The 17,006-nt window shown below is 35.1% G+C and overlaps 1 protein-coding gene across 1 annotated transcript; it reads left to right on the forward strand.

The window, feature by feature from the left end:
* Window positions 1-3,816: 3,816 nt before the first annotated feature.
* On the forward strand, window positions 3,817-6,770 carry LOC108367225 (5-hydroxytryptamine receptor 1-like). Its single transcript, XM_017621819.1, is given in 6 exon segments — window positions 3,817-3,839; window positions 4,358-4,551; window positions 4,650-5,705; window positions 5,708-6,058; window positions 6,061-6,135; window positions 6,138-6,770. Coding segments are annotated over 6 exon segments (2,028 nt in total). The 3' UTR covers window positions 6,467-6,770.
* Window positions 6,771-17,006: the final 10,236 nt, after the last annotated feature.

Consider the following 17,006-nt stretch of genomic DNA (forward strand, 5'->3'; position numbering starts at 1 on the left):
GAAAGATATTGGCATAATAAACGGTGTTAGCTGCCTGTTTTGAGCAAATACCAAATTACTCGAATTTTCATCAGCTAAAATATAGCTACTGTCGATGTTGTGTAGTGGTTAGCAGTGCGCGCTAGCACTCCGCATGGCCCGGGTTCAAGACCTTGTCACAGAAACACCGGAAAAACATATGGAAAAGAGGCTTTTTCTTAACACCGGTCGCCCCTCGGCAGGCAATGGCAAACCTCCGAGTATATTTCTGCCATGAAAAATAGCTTCTCATAAAAATACAAACGGCCTTCGGAGTCGGCGTAAAACTATAGGTACCTCAACTTTGTGTGACAACATCAAAACGCACGCCACAAATCGGAGGAGAAGTTCGGCCAAACACTAACATATGAGTAAGCGTCAATCTATTAATGTTAATAAGGCTATGATCCTGTAGTCCTCATTTTCACCGGACGTTCGTTGAGCTGGCACAAGGCTCATCTATCGTAAAGTAATTTATTTAATTAATTAATTTTCTGGTTGAAAAGATTAGCCGGTGCAGTTATCCACATAGATCTAAAGTAGGATGCACAGTGGTTCGAATCGATAATCTAGCTGGACGAAACTATTTAATCAAATCCAAATTCATTTAGCAAAAATTCAAAAGGACGGATCCAATGGGGCGGATGATACATTTTTTGACGACTACAAATTATTAAAAGTTTAATAATATTTCTGAAGAAAACTTATTGTTAAAAGATTGTTTATGATTATATATTTGCCATTATATGAAGATTTTTGTTTTATTTTCAACTCATAATAACAATGTCTAAATATTTTTTAAGCTCAACCCAGAATTATAGCAGACGACGGTAACGTGATTGGCGGTAAGTAAACGCTGTTCAGTTGCCGCAATGAAAGCCGTTCGAATTTACACAATTGGGGCGGCTCCTATCAGCTATCATTTTGATTTAGAAATTATCATTAAAGTAAAATATTTTTTCGACACGTGCGCTTATCGTCTTTTAAACTACAAAACCGAGGAACTGACATTTTTTTCCAAAAATTGGTTTACTCACCGAAGCTCTTGGCTCAAGCCTTATCCATTTGTGCTGAAATATACTAGCCAGAAATGCGATTGTTTTATAACAGAGAGAACCATTTTGAAATATGAGTGTTTTCACTCTCGACAAAATAATTAATGCAACGTCCCATACGCGGTTTTGCATTTTGTTGATACTCGGTTTTGTACAATAAACGATGTTGTGTGTATTTTCTGTAAATAAAAAGGGATGCAAACATTTGCAAACTTGTGAAAAAAATTATTACGATCAACATTCAATCAACACTGTGCCATCCCGAAGTACGAAAAAATAGAAATAAATTTAAATTAATCGAAATACGTCGGCGGTAAAAACGCTGCCGCCGCAATAATGAGCCATTCCATATGTCTCTGTGAGTTTTAATTTTGACAGCGGTTAACCGTCGACCGCTTTACCGTCCTCCACTGCAATTCTGGGTGAAGCTTTACTCTAAAACAGAGATCGGTAAAGTGGCTCCCAGGAGTCTTTTGCACTTAGAAGTCTGCTTGGCACATTTAGGTGGTAGATGAGGGGTAACATCAAGCGCCAGCATGAAGGCGGAAGAAGAGCGTATTGAAATTTCTTGTACTCCGCCTCTCATTACTAATATATATGTGACCTGGTCTACGGAAAGGGGGCTTAGGTGTCAAAAAATAAATTTTCACTTTTTGGTTGATTCGGATGGAAGGTGAGATGCTTTTTCACGTGATGAAAAGCAGAAAATCCTAACTTGCTTAGAAGTGTACTAAAAATGTAGAGAAAGAAGAGTAAAAACGAGTAAACGAAACGAGTTGCTTACTTTTAAGAGCTTTTTCACAGAAAACTAGTTTTCGCACCTTTTCGTAGACCAGGTCACATATAATGATTTTAATGTAGTTTGTATGCCCCTTTTACCCTGAGAACTGATTTAGCTCTTGCGTAGCACTTGCTGGCTCTTTGATGACGTCAGGAGCCAAAAATCTGCCCATCCCTTCTCTAAAACTTTTGTGATTATAAAATGAAATTCTCAGTACTCACTTCTTCTTTTCATATTTTCGGCAAAGTAAAGCTATGGTTCCTTTAATGAAATGTTCAAAATAATCAATGTACAGAACCCCGGTACAGCTGCAGCTACAAACAACTTTAAACGTGAAAAAAAAAGTTTTTTTATCATTCTAATATAGAGCCGAAATTCCATGTTTCCTTAAAACGATCTTTGTGTATCTTCTAAACAGGAGGGGAATGTTTTTTTTTTATTGAAAATCGCAAAAATACGAGTTACCAAATCAGGGAGCTGGTATAGCCGACTTTGGGTTTCGATCGATTATATTTTTAATTTTGACATATGTGCATATTTTTACTACAGATTCAGATTTTGATGATAAAAATGCGTAACTTTTATTTGAAACTTTTTGTTCGAAAGTGCCATTTTCAACCCCTAAATAAACTTCAAACTTCAACTCGTCCTGGACTTATAAAATCGGTGAAAATATTTTTATTAGAAAACGATAAAATATTAATCACCAATTCGGGGATATAGAACGTAGTTAAAATTGACCGAAAGTACATTTTTTTTTTTAATAGGACATACAATTCTTTAACCAAAATTCGAATCGGCGGGCAAAAATACCTACATATGTAACTTTAGTCAGACATACCGTTCTGGAATGGGCCACTGTATGGAACCGTGGTGTGTAATTCCAAATGTTTGTCAAAATTTCTCCAATATACCGCAAATTTATGTTGTTCTATATTATTTTTATTAGAAAGAAAGTCTTCTTGTGCATTAAAAAACTCACTTCCTTAAAAAAATTTTGAACTGGAACCAGAACGAGAGCAGTTTTAAAACTTACATAAGATTTATTGATAAAACATCTTAAGTGACTTGATAAGGTCTGACTTTTAACTAAAAAAAACAATTGTACACTAAAACATTTTAGATTTTAATAAGCTTTCAGTAAAATAGTATTTTAAACTACACTATGGCTAGTTGGTCGCACAAATATTGTTTGAGAACCAGTTGGAATATTACTGTAACTAATGTGATGAACTTTGCAACGAATTTCTGCTCTCCCTTATTGCGCCGAAAGCGATTTGTCTCCAAGAAATAACCGAAATTCGTCCTAAATCTGTGAATACATCATAATGACCTCTTTCGTTATAATAACTCTTTTATAACTACAAACCTTTAATATGAATTAATTGTCGACTTTCTTTTATTCCAGTGTCCGGACAATCATTATTCACTTCCACCACCCAGTTCCTCAATGGTTGAAGTAGCCAAAACAAGTGGTTTCACAAATGACTACAGCGAAAGAATAAATTCACAATCCCCATAGAATACTTTAGCTGAGTTAAGCATTTAAAGCTGATTGATGGCAGACTCACATAGCTTGAAAGAAAAACTCAGCAAAGCACCAATGAGATTTCCAACGGAACACTGAGAGTAGTACTTGTGGGACGTCAAGATTAATTGCACCGAATCCCAGTTTGGAAATGCGAGCGATTAAGCGCAATAAATTGAATGACACGAGCAACAAATATGATACAGCTACGCGTCATGAGAAGATATGCAGTATAAGTAAAGAAGATGGAGAAGAAAATTAACAAGATCAAAAATAATGCGAATACCACTAAGTGGAATTGTACAGATACATACATACATACACATACACATGCATACCCACCAAGCCAGCAAGGCAATCTAAATTGAGTGAGATGTGAGACTTCAATTATGCAACCGAAATATGTGTGTGGAAAATGTGTAATAGCTACGATTATGATTAATGACAAAAATATTAGGTGAAGCTAATCTGCAAGTTAAAACGCAAATTGAGACGAACCAAATTACGAAAAATTATAATTGAGAGAAATATATGCAGTCGCTTGGGATATATCTGATTGTGCGGTGGATTCGACAACAAAAAGTCTAAGTCAAAGAAGTCACGCCATTTATATACGAGATAACAAAAACAAGGCCCAACATTAATCAGAAGATAAATGGCTTTGGGGAAATCGTGGCGCAAATAGATCGTAGGCTGCAAACGAAAGCTGATATTAAAACGTCAAAATCTCGACGGCCGAGCGTAAAGCAGATTCGCATAAATACTATTTGCAGCTAATCAGTCAGAAAAAGTTATACACTTCCTCTGGTAGGCCATAGCAACATAAAATATACAGATAGCGATAGCAGCGAACTAGTCAACTTAGAAACAAAACTACAACAGCCATAATTAACCGCTTGAGCGGATAAAAAAAGCATTTTCGGCAACAAAAAACGTCCGTTGTATTTAATTTTTTTTTTTTTTTTTGTATTAAAGTTTTCTGTACATTACTTTTACACGCCCACTTAAATTTTATATGGCTTCACATACCACCAAGCCAAGCGTCCGCAGCCTACAACACTATTGTGCAATAACTGCAACTAAACACCACACATACTCTACACACACGCTGCCAGTGCCTAGCCGTCTTCAACCCACCAACAATATAAGCAGCAACAAACTGTTGCTACGTTTACGTCCCAGCCGCCAGGCGCTGCGCCTCACACTACATGCGACCGTCCTTGTGCTACTCGCTCTNACCACACATACTCTACACACACGCTGCCAGTGCCTAGCCGTCTTCAACCCACCAACAATATAAGCAGCAACAAACTGTTGCTACGTTTACGTCCCAGCCGCCAGGCGCTGCGCCTCACACTACATGCGACCGTCCTTGTGCTACTCGCTCTCTTGCTCTCCACTTGGATAGCACAGGCCTCAGCTGCCGTCGCTGTTGTTTCACCAGCGCGATACGAAACGCCACCACATAACAATCCTATACACACAACGTCGCATAGCGACGCTGGTGCAGCCTTCAATCCAGCCGCTGCCGATGAGCCGCTATTGAGCAACAACGGTGATATTTTCAACTCTAGCTCATTTTATTCTTCCGTGATCTCTGCTTCCGATATCTCGATCAGTATCGGTGCGACAGGACCCAATAATGGCACTGGAGTGTTTAGCGTTAGCAACAACAGTATTAGCCCGAGCTATGTGGTCGAAGGTGGCGCTGATAGCTCGAGCGGCTCAGGCGGCGGCGGCAGCGCAAGTGCTGCACTCATTACGACCAGCAGCATTTGGGATCCCACGGTGGGCGCATTCCCCACCGACGTTAGCATCATACCACCGCCACCGAAGGAGGGGTCGAACGAAAACGAAAAAGTGTTCGATGAACTTGAGCTTCCACCCGTGCATGCAATTGTCGTCAGCATTGTGCTATTACTTATCATCATCGGCACAGTTATCGGCAATGTGCTCGTCTGCATCGCTGTGTGCATGGTGCGCAAGCTGCGACGCCCCTGCAACTATCTGCTCGTCTCGTTGGCCCTCTCTGATCTGTGTGTCGCGCTGTTGGTCATGCCGATGGCAATGCTATACGAGGTGCTGGACAAATGGAATTTCGGACGTATACTCTGTGACGTGTGGGTCTCGTTCGATGTGCTCTGCTGCACTGCCTCCATATTGAACTTGTGTGCCATCTCCGTGGATCGTTATTTGGCCATAACTAAGCCGCTCGAGTATGGCGTAAAGCGCACACCGCGTCGCATGATGGCTTGCGTGGCTTTGGTGTGGCTAGTGGCGGCGAGTATTTCATTGCCTCCGCTGCTCATACTTGGCAACGAGCATGTGGAGAACATGGCACGCCCATTTGTATTGTCTGCCAAAATTTTGGATATCAAATTTATGCCACGCTCGGTTCTTTCTACATCCCGCTCTCTGTAATGCTCTTCGTTTACTATCAAATATTTCGCGCGGCGCGTCGCATCGTGCTGGAGGAGAAGCGTGCACAAACACATTTGCAACATGCGCTCAATGGTACCGGCTCGCCGCCAGGCAATACTGATCTGACTGTGGTCGGAAGCGGCAATGGGCAGCGCCACAGCAGCTATGGCAACACATCGCTCACATATTCCACTTGCGGTGGCCTGAGTGCACATCACACCAGCGGCAGTGGGGCCGGTGTGAGCGGCTCTAGTGGACTCTCGGTTCACCGCATCATAAGAAGCTGCGCTTTCAGCTAGCCAAAGAAAAAAAGGCTTCCACCACGTTGGGCATCATATGTCCGCGTTCACCATATGCTGGCTGCCATTTTTCATACTCGCGCTTATACGACCGTTTGTCGAGTCGGAAACGGTGCATGTACCGCACTCACTCTCTTCGCTGTTCCTATGGCTGGGCTATGCCAACTCACTGCTCAATCCCATCATCTACGCCACGCTGAATCGGGACTTCCGCAAACCATTTCAAGAGATACTCTATTTCCGGTGCTCTAGTCTTAATACAATGATGCGTGAAAACTACTATCAGGATCAGTATGGCGAGCCGCCATCGCAGCGTGTGATGTTGGGCGAAGAGCGGCATGGCGCGCGGGAGAGTTTCCTCTGAAATTAGGCTGCTCATGGGCAGCCATCTAGTGCAGAAAGGTTTGAGTGGCAAGGCTACTAGACCGTGGTGGGTTAAATATGTAAAAAAAAAAAAAATACGTTTTTTGTGTGTGCGTAGGTGTAGTTGAATTTTCATTGTTTCAATGCGTTTTCAAGCAATTCCAAGTGTTTCAATGCGACAACTCAAATGTACTAAATATGAGGCATATACTTTATTGTAGACCAAATAAAGCTCATAAACCAAAAACAAATATAACAAATGCGGATACACAGCTGCAGTGGGTGTATCTGTGTGAATAGAGTTACTAAATACTAAATATATTACATACATATGTATGTAGTAGCTGCAAGTGAGTTATGTAAATACATACATATACATACATAGATCTGCATATGCGCAATCATTTAAACAGCTGCACTAAACTGAACTGAAGTGAATAGAAATAAAAAATGTATGAATAGTTAAACTTAAATACTATACGGAAGCAAACTATTTATAAGATTGTTGTTTTAAAGAAGAAAAACTAAAACTAGTAACTAAGATACAAGCCATATGTATGTGAAATTACATAAAAATATGAGTGTGGATTTTCTAGTAAGTGTTAGCTAATAAGTAAATGATACAAAATACTTGTACACTAATACATACTGCATATGTATGTATGTACATATCGTACCTTTGCTGCAAGAGAGTCATAGTTGAAAAATATTTTTTTTTAGTTAATTATGCAGAAACGAGATCTACCTTTTTTTATGTTGTTTAAAAATTGCATAGCTTTGCCGATTAACAACAGCCCGATAGCAAAGGTACGAAGTATACGGTTAGATCGGGTCGATCTCCATGTGGATGAAAAAAGTTTGTAAATACCCCGTTAGTTTAAAAGCCATGCCCTAATTCTCATATTTTCATAAAATTCTTACACCGGAGTCCCTATTTCGATGTAGCGTTAAAGTAATTTTTTAGGTAGGATTATAAATCCCTCAGCATTAAAGGATTATCACTTGCTAAATTCTGTAACATTTTGTTAACCTCAGTTTAATTCGGACGCACAAAAGATTGTGTTAATTGAGACTTCTGGTTCACGAAGGCACTACATACTATAACGCATATAAAAAATTAATTAGTTAATCTCAACGGTTTGACACTCCTTTCCCGCCCAACCGTGGAAACATAAGTTTGTTAAGTGCCGAGATCGAACACTATTCGGCCACAAAATCAAATCAGCTGATTGGTTATGCTAAAGATAGTATTTCAATTACTGATAGAGGAAATGACAGTTTTCTTTGTAGTAAAAATCGAGGTCGAAAGTGTCTTGATACTCGAGAAGGAATATTAAGTTTTACCTCAGCCAAAAGCAACGGGCATTATGCTCTCATAAATTATACGACTTCAAAATTTTGCTCAGTTGGTGATCTCGCCAACCAGTAAGTATAGAGAATTATTGAACTCGTTGATCTGCGCATTTCCGAACCACATCTAGCCATCGCATGGGCTATTCGGTTCGCTCGATATTGTTCTGTGCAGGAATCTAGCAGAGAGCTTGGCTGTCAACGAAGAAAGATAATTAAGTTCACTGATACCGACTTACTATTATTTATTAGACAAGCAGACTTCTCTACAGTAAATATCAGACGTTTAAAAGGCCTTTTAGTTTTATCTGCGGTTTCCCCCGTAGAAATACCAGCCCAACACTTTTTTCCACTCTTTAACCATCGGTGTATATCCTTTCCAGCTTTTTGGGCATATGCACATATTTACAACAGAATGCCAAAATTCTCTTTTAATACTAATTTTCACACTAGAAGGGGTAATTAGAAATTTATATTTCTCAACCTAGCCTAATATATTGTACATATAAACCTAAATGTAGAGACCGCATGTATTTTTATTAGCTATTAAGTACAAAATATAAGAACGAAATAACACGGAATAAAGGCATACAAATATTAATACAATCAAAAGAAACTGAAATTGAAAATGTAGTACAAGTCATCACACACATATATATATATATTGAAACACATATGTACATACTCGTGCATGCAAAGCCATTTACTGCAAAAGCGATAACAATTCAAATTTTTGTTGTTTTTTTAATAAACAAACCGAAGCTATTTTTTGCCTTTCAAAAAAAAAAATTTTTTTTTTTATTTCAGCACGGAACCTCCTATTGGAGACTTAATTTATAACCGGCTCAGGCTACATGTCCTTTCGTCGTTTNTACTCGTGCATGCAAAGCCATTTACTGCAAAAGCGATAGCAATTCAAATTTTTGTTGTTTTTTAATAAACAAACCGAAGCTATTTTTTGCCTTTCAAAAAAAAAATTTTTTTTTTATTTCAGCACGGAATCTCCTATTGGATACTTAATTTATAACCGGCTCAGGCTGCATGTCCTTTCGTCGTTTTTTCATATATGTGCATATCGTCGTTTAAAGTACAAAACCGCGTATCGTCGAAATAGATATTTGCTCACCGGAAGCCCTTGGCATCAAGCCCTTTCTGCACTTCAAATACATGTTTTAGAACAAAATTTGTGCTTTGAGGGCTGATAAATTTTAAAGCCTACTTGAGAAAACGGCCCTTAAGGCGGATTCACCGTTCCTGTCCGGACACTTTTTGTTAGTAATTTTACGCGTTCCTTTCCCAACTTGTCTCACTGAGAGCGCGACAAAAATGTGCTGAACACTCTTTGTTCGAATCAAATTGATTTTGATTTTCTGTCGGAACGACTTGATGATTCGGGTTGCCGCGTTCTCCTTAATATGCGTTTGCAGTGAATTGAATGTGTTATTTGCCCTAAAAATCGTATGTAGGCAACAATATCATCAGCTGTTTGCTTCAGAACAAAATAAAATGTGCCGAACTGAACGGTGAACCGTACTTCAGCACCCTCTCCGGCAAAAATGTTTTGAGAGCAAATAAAAAGTTGTCCGGACACGAACGGTGAACCCGCCTTTAGAATAGGAAAAATAAGCTTTTTTTTATAAAATTGTTACTAGGTTTCCAGAACTTCTTAACTGAGTACTTATTCACCACAAATGTAAAACAAATAGTTTCGTTCGGCAAGAGAGGACTCTGTTTTTCAAATGCCTGCCGAGCGCAAAAAAAGCACCTGTTGGCAAAAGTTATTCTTCATTTTATCTCCAGATCAGTGCACGGACTATACAACTTTTATTGGAAGATCTACCAACTTTTTAGCAATATTTTATTTTCTACCTACCACTTTTACCACCAAAGCCTAGAAATCTCCAATATTTTCCGAAAGAAACAAAGAAATTAACATAAATGAACGCAGTGTATACATATTTTGTCGTCGAAACACCTAAAATAATAATGAAAAGTTAACCCAGACCATAACAAATCTAAAAGTTAAATTGCCCTCTATCTCTCATTTGCAATACGTTTGTGTAGGAGATTGCCAAACGATTGGCTTGGAAGCTTCAAGCATTTCAAACTTAATTTTAATGAAAAAAAATTTTGGTAGAGAGTAATTGTTTGAGCTTCGCATTATATTAATAAGTACCCGAATCGCGGCATCCGTGATTGAATCAATTTCGATTCAAAATTTCTTTTGATTTGGACGCAGCTTCATTTATCGGCCTCTCTTGAATATTTTATTGGTGTGAAATGCATTTTTTTGGTGTTTTATAAAAAAAATACAATCTATCCCCATGCGAATTAGTATTTATGTAGGGTGGTAGCAGGAGTACAAAAACAAATACTACAATTTTACGACAACGACTCTGGTATCACCAATCTATGTATATGAATGCGTCTTGATTTATCCCACATGAGTAAAAACTACCCAATATTGTTTCTTAAAAAAAAAAAATCTACCAATTTCTACCTTTTTTTTGTAAAATTCACCACTATTAATTTTTTCGATCCTGGGTAGAGAAAGTGCGCTGATGTCCACTTTTTAACGACGTGCGATTTTAATCATTACTTTTATTGGCAATTGTTTTTATGTGCGAAAATATTTATGGTCCATTTCTTAAATGGTACAAAGTAAATGTCCAAAATTAATATGAGCCAGATTTTATATTAAACAATTTGTGTAAAGTTTTTAAGCTGCCGATACATTTATGCAAATTTTAACCCACCAAAAATGTATGTCCACGCCTTTGAATGACCAAAAATTTATTAGCAATTTTTACATTCAGACATTTGATTACGATTTGCTTTTAGTAGCGTTAACAGCAGTTTACTATGTCATTGGAAATTGCCATACCATTCCTCTTTACTGCAGTACTTCGAGTAACAGCAGGGGCGGCCAAAATTGTTTAAGCGGATACAGCGCCAAAAAAAAGTTGAGTAATAAGAACTTGTAATCTTTTTCCATTTTTCGATTAAGAATTTTAGTTACTCAGAAAATTTTTTACATACATACATTTGTATGCATGTATACCAGGGCGGTCCGTAAATGTAGGAAGCAAATTTTTACATCAGATTTCCCAAGCCTCAACCCCTACGCGGTTTTGGATATTTATACTGTAGAACATTTAATTATTTTCTAGGTTTCCGCTTGGTTTCATCAATTCCCCAGCCAATTGCCGAACAGTGTTATTTTTTCGGTCAAGAATAAAAGTTATTTTTAAATTTTTATTTTTTTCGATCAATCTTTCATCGTTAGTTTTGATAGATATAAATTTTTTTGGTCATATTATGACTGTTTAATGGTCATAAAAATGCAGTTAAAGGTTATTTAAAAAATAAAAGTCTAAAATTAGGATCGAATTTTACAGGAGAAATAAAAATTCCACTTTAAAGATTGTTTTTTTTTTATCAAAAAGATATAAATAAAACACTAACGATTTTGCAAGGATCTAAGTATATAAATCTTGTTCTTTAATGGTTATTTTAAAATAATCATTAAATAGGAGGTTTTATTTTTTTTTGTAAAATGCGATCGTCAGTTTAGACTTGTTTTCGGTCCCCGATTTAAATTGCAGCAATCAAAAAGCAGTCTTGCATTTCAGAAATAAGCACATGCAGTTATGAAACTTGCTAGGTGTAAATACACGCATACACACATTCAATACACATATACTTCATTAAATTAAACTGTAGAACTTCTAGTAACGAAATTGCTGAAACCGTTCTAAACATACACAAAAAATAATAAAACAAAATTCGTGCAAATTAACTATAGAAATACATTTTTAAAAATAAAATTTGCTCACTTCACTTTTGGTTGGCAGCAGCTCATTGAAATAAAGAAGTAGTAGAATAGTGTAAGCCTGGCGAAGAAATAATTTGTTTAAGCGTTGGTGATTTTTTAATTTTTTTTTATAAAGCTGTGTTGCTTAATGCGAAAGTTTTATTTATATGTAGCTATTTTGCAAAAGCTACTTTTAGTTTTAAAAATTTTCATTCAGTTTTTTTTTAAGTAAGTACATATATAAAGTTATGGTAAATAGTTGGGTAAATCATAGAAATTTTAAATTTATCAAAAAATTACTTAGGGCCAAATTCGCAGTACGTAGTTAACCACTAATTATGGTTGACTATCGATTTTTATGTTCGCTCATGCTCAGTTAACAAAAGTTTTAACCAGCATCCTTCCATATTTGGCCTCTTTTAAAATTATTATTATTATTTTTTTTAACGAATTTCAAATTTGTATGGAAAAATATTGATTTTAGAATTTGTACATTTTCAGGCGATATGAATTTCATACTTAAACTTTTGTTGGTGTTTGAGTTAACAATGGTATACCTAAGCACTGCGTATGTGGTGGCACTTAGGGCCGGTTTCTCCATCTCTCGTTAACACTAACTCCCCGGTTAAACATTGTTATCGACGTTCTAACTCCATGCATATAACAGGGAGTCGATAAGGTCGGTAACGATGTTTACCGGGGGATTAGTGTTAACCGGAGATAGAGAAACCGGCCCTTAGTGTGATTTCATATTGGAAGGTTAACTTAGTTTCTGAAAAAATTGTAATGTTAACTTTTGAATGTGAGTTAACTAGGTGCAGAAAAAAGCGGATTTCGATTTAAATACTTTAATTATATCTTTACCAAAAGAAATTGATCTAATTATATCCGCAGCTATCTTAAAATACTTTTCTTTTTTGTTAGTTTTTAGCTTAATAGAAATTTTGAATGAAGTAATTGTTCCATACTTTAGTTGTATATTTAAAACAAAAAAAAAATATATATATTATTTTCACTGAGAGTTAACTCCCTTACGGCAATTAACTACCAATATTATGATGTAATTGACAAATGTGAATTAACTCTGCGCTTCGAAAACAGTGCTCAGTGATTAAAATAAATATGAACCAAGAGGAAACAAGAAGTTTTCAAAATAAACACAAAAGTGCACGAAAATAAGATGACGAAAATATTTATATTGGAACGTTTTATGCTAGGTTTTTATTTATATATCGTCACCTGAAATGTGAAGAGACGTAACAACATCGTAAATGAATTGGAAAAAGTCGTGACTAATACTTTATTTTTTTTTCATAAAATGATGTGGAAAAGTGAATTTTGATTTTTTTATTAGTTATAACTTTTTGCATTTCAACAATGATTTTTTTACGTCTTTTTGTATTTCAGGTGACGATATGTAAATTTATGCTTTAATTTAGAATATAAATTGTTGCCATACTAATTATTTTGAATTTTTAATGACAATATCTCTAGCTGAATTCAAAGCAATTTTTATGGAATATTTTTCTACAACTACATATGTATGTACTTATGTAGTTGATTTGTTATGTATACGTACATATATGTATATGTGTAGCAAATTCTATTTTTTTTTAATCACAATTAAATAAAAAAAAATCATTTACACAAATTTGGTTTAGTGGTATTTATGTATATAAAAAAAAAAAAAAATTATTTATTTATAAGTTCAATGTCTCTTTAAAGAAGTCACGACTCTCTGTGATAAAAATTTTAATGCTAATTTTACTACGAAAATAAATTTAGAGATGCATAAGATAAATAAAGAAAAATACTAAATATTTGTTATAAATTTAAGTGATTTAACATGAAATATGCATACGTAGTGGTGCAAAATCAAAATACATAACAACGTAAATACGAAATCAATGTTCACTATTTATGATACAGCTGATAAGGTACACAAAAAAAAAAGGAAAATAACTAAATTATTATTCAAAATAATGTCTGTAGTAAAAGCAATCAAACAAATTTACTTACGTGCATATGTACGTAATGAATGAGTTCATCAATGTCAGTGATAGTTAGTGTAGTCTTTACTTCTACAAATGCGTGTAAAAAGAGGCACAGGCGCTAGGTCGTATGCATAAAAAGTGAGCTTCTCTTTGGTGTTTTATTTTTTCAGAATAAACGGTTAAGCTCCCATGCACAACATGACGATTCAAATCGGTTTATGAACATACCTAAGGGCGCAGTTTTTATGCATTAAACCCAAAAGTGGGCTACATTTTAAAACTAAATACTCGTACTTCCACATTTTTGCGGCTTACTGGCAAAAATGTCAACGCATATGAGAAGGTTACTATCAAATAGTATAAGCAACTTTAAAACTCTTCCAAAATTTCTTAACTCATTCATCTGATATTGCGAAAACATTAATCCATACATAAATATGTACCTACATACATACTCGTACTTTTGTATAAAGAAAAAAAACTTTCTAAAGCGAAGCATTTTAATATCAATGTGAAAAGTTGTATAGCATGAAAATAACTAGTAAAACAAAATTCATAAATATGAAAATAAGAAAAAGAACTCAAAAATTGCAAAGCACTAAAAAGTATTAATTGAATATTTAAGTGAGATATGTTTTGAATTAGGATAATAAACAAAGAATTGAAAAAAGCACAAACGTGCAATAGAAAAATACTGAACTACAAACTAAGTAAATAAATTTATTTGTCAATGACATAACTGAATTATTTATGTATTTTATATTTTCTAATTTAAAGTAAAAGAATGAAGTACGGTAAGTTAATTGCAAAATATACAAAAAGTTTAAATTTCCATTGCAGGCAAAATTAAACTGATATAAATAGGTGCTGTTGAATGAAGCAGAACTATGTAAGTACTAGGTAATCTAGGTCGAGGATTTTGGCAAGAAATTGGATAATGACTTCACAATTTCATAGCCATTTCTGTATATTGTTATTACACATACAAAATTTATTCAACAAAGTGTAACTGAATTTGACATTTCAATTTTTATGCATTAAAATTGACATTCAAATTATAAAAATGTTTTCAATACACAAAAACCGCTTACGTTGAAATTCGTGGCGCACAAATTTCTCGTTCCTAGAATGCCTGGTATAGTTTACAGTTAATTTGGGAATTCTCTGGTCAAAAAATTGCAAAAATACCAACTAATTAACGACACGAAAACCATGCACCACTATATAGTGTGACCAGTATATGCTCATAGAAAACTTGTCAGTAAAATATATTAAAATCAACTTAGTAAATTGGATTAGTTTTTATTTTAAATAACGTATGCAAATATTAGATACTTGCACGATAACATAATAGATATGTGTTATATCGGTGGATTAGATCTCTTTGTATCGTTATAGCAGACATCCTCAACTTATAGGACAATATACGGCCGCATGCAACAAATTTTGAAAAAAAAGACCGTATGATAGAGTATACTTCAAATTATAATTGGTAACCGTTTCAACTTTTCAACTGGTCACACTATACATGCTTAAAAAAGCAAAGAAAAACACTTAACCAGAAGTCAATATTGCATACAATCCATTCAGGAAACTGAACAAATAGACATCCTTTTCCCTATAGTGTTTGGCTATGTGTTTGTGTATGTATGTAGGTATGCTCCTGCACAGCTTTGCGCCGGTGATTGTATAGCACAGCGGCGCCGGAGATTACTTTGTCATTGTCATTGTGCTAACTTACAAATACTTGGACTTTGACAGTCGAAAGATTTTTTTCTGTTCGTGCGTTTGGATAACTTTTAGTGGTTGGTGTGCTTTGTTGTAACTCTCTTAGACGGTTATAGCACCAAGCAAGAAGTATATATAAAAAATTTAAACAGTTAAGTAATTTCTGAAAATGAAAGATGGAAAAGAAATTTAAAATATTGCATTACTGATAATTACGCATAACAATTTTCAAATTGTTACAGTAAATCATATTTTTATCAACGTCCAATATATTTTTCAATATTAGAATCAGTATTTGCCATTATGCTCCTTATGGTCTATTTTGACCCAAAGAACGACGTCAAAATTGTTAGCAAAGCCACTTGTATTAAAAAAAAAAATGTATATGACATTATTAAAATTAATTTTAAGGTGACTAAGATAAAATTGTCCGGTTCTGGAGATTTGCCTATATATATCTTTACAGCCAAGTGTATCGACACCATATTTCGTGAGCGCAATATTAAAGCGTTCTAGAGCACGGATAGGTGTTCTTTTCCCTCGGGTCTATCTTAGCGATGGTAATTATTATATTTTTCACACTTTTTTTTTAAACAAATTAAAATGAACTAAATGATCACTATGGTCTTTTTTGACTGGGAAAAGTAACTTCTGTATTATATGCTTTTCGAAAAAAAAAGTAATATTACTAAAAGCAATTTTTAGTGTTCGATCTGAGAACTGCCATAACCTACTTGAAACTAATTATCTCGCGAACAATCTCGATCATTTTGCAATTGATATCGCTTTCAAAACTTTCAACCAATTTCAGTAGGCAACCAAATTAGCCTAGTTACCCGATTTATTATGCTTTTCAAGGATAAAGAAATTGCAAAATAGACGCATGCCAAAACAACACATGAATGAATATGCGAAAAAGTATGTGCATACACATAGAAGAAAAAAATGGCTCAAGCATATGTATGTAAGTAGGTATGTATGTATGTATATGAATTTGGTGGCAGCCCCTTATATTTATGGTTAATTTCCTTTGTAGCTTTGCGCTGACATCATTTTTCCTTCAAAACTAAAGGTAATCGTATTGAGTTTCACGAAACAAAGAAAAGTTGAAAAACAAAGCAAACGGAAAAGTTCAAGTGGAATTAGTAGATGCCTAGATAACCAACAAAGCAATTCAAGAAGTTGGCGCTACATAGACTGCCAATAGATTGCCGATAGGTTTTGTTTTTTTTTTTTGCTTTTTCGCTGATGCACATATCCGGCACACATATGTATGTATACATAAAAGTACATACAGTCAACTAGTTTGTGTGCGGGTAAAAGTGCATTGTTTTTCGCAAGCTTCTTCCCTCACCTCATTCCATAGCTTCCACCTCAGGTGGTGAATCATATGTAGTAGACGCAACTATAAAGTATATATACATATTAGCGTGGGCCGAAAATTCGCTTTTTTTAGAATTTCGATTAGTAATAGCAAAAATATGGTTTATTATGCTTTAAAAAAATCTGTGTGCAATTTGGAATTTTTTGGTCAATATCCTAGGTTCGCCGAAGTCCATCAACGTTTAATATGCTCAAAAAATAAAAACTAATAAATAAATTAATTAATAAATTTTTTACAAAAATTGCAATATTCTTCGAAAGTATTAGTCCTA

The sequence above is a fragment of the Rhagoletis zephyria genome, unplaced genomic scaffold, assembly GCF_001687245.7.
Source record: "Rhagoletis zephyria isolate East Lansing unplaced genomic scaffold, Rhagoletis_zephyria_1.1 Rzeph_scaffold_02591, whole genome shotgun sequence".
NCBI classification, from domain to species: domain Eukaryota; kingdom Metazoa; phylum Arthropoda; class Insecta; order Diptera; family Tephritidae; genus Rhagoletis; species Rhagoletis zephyria.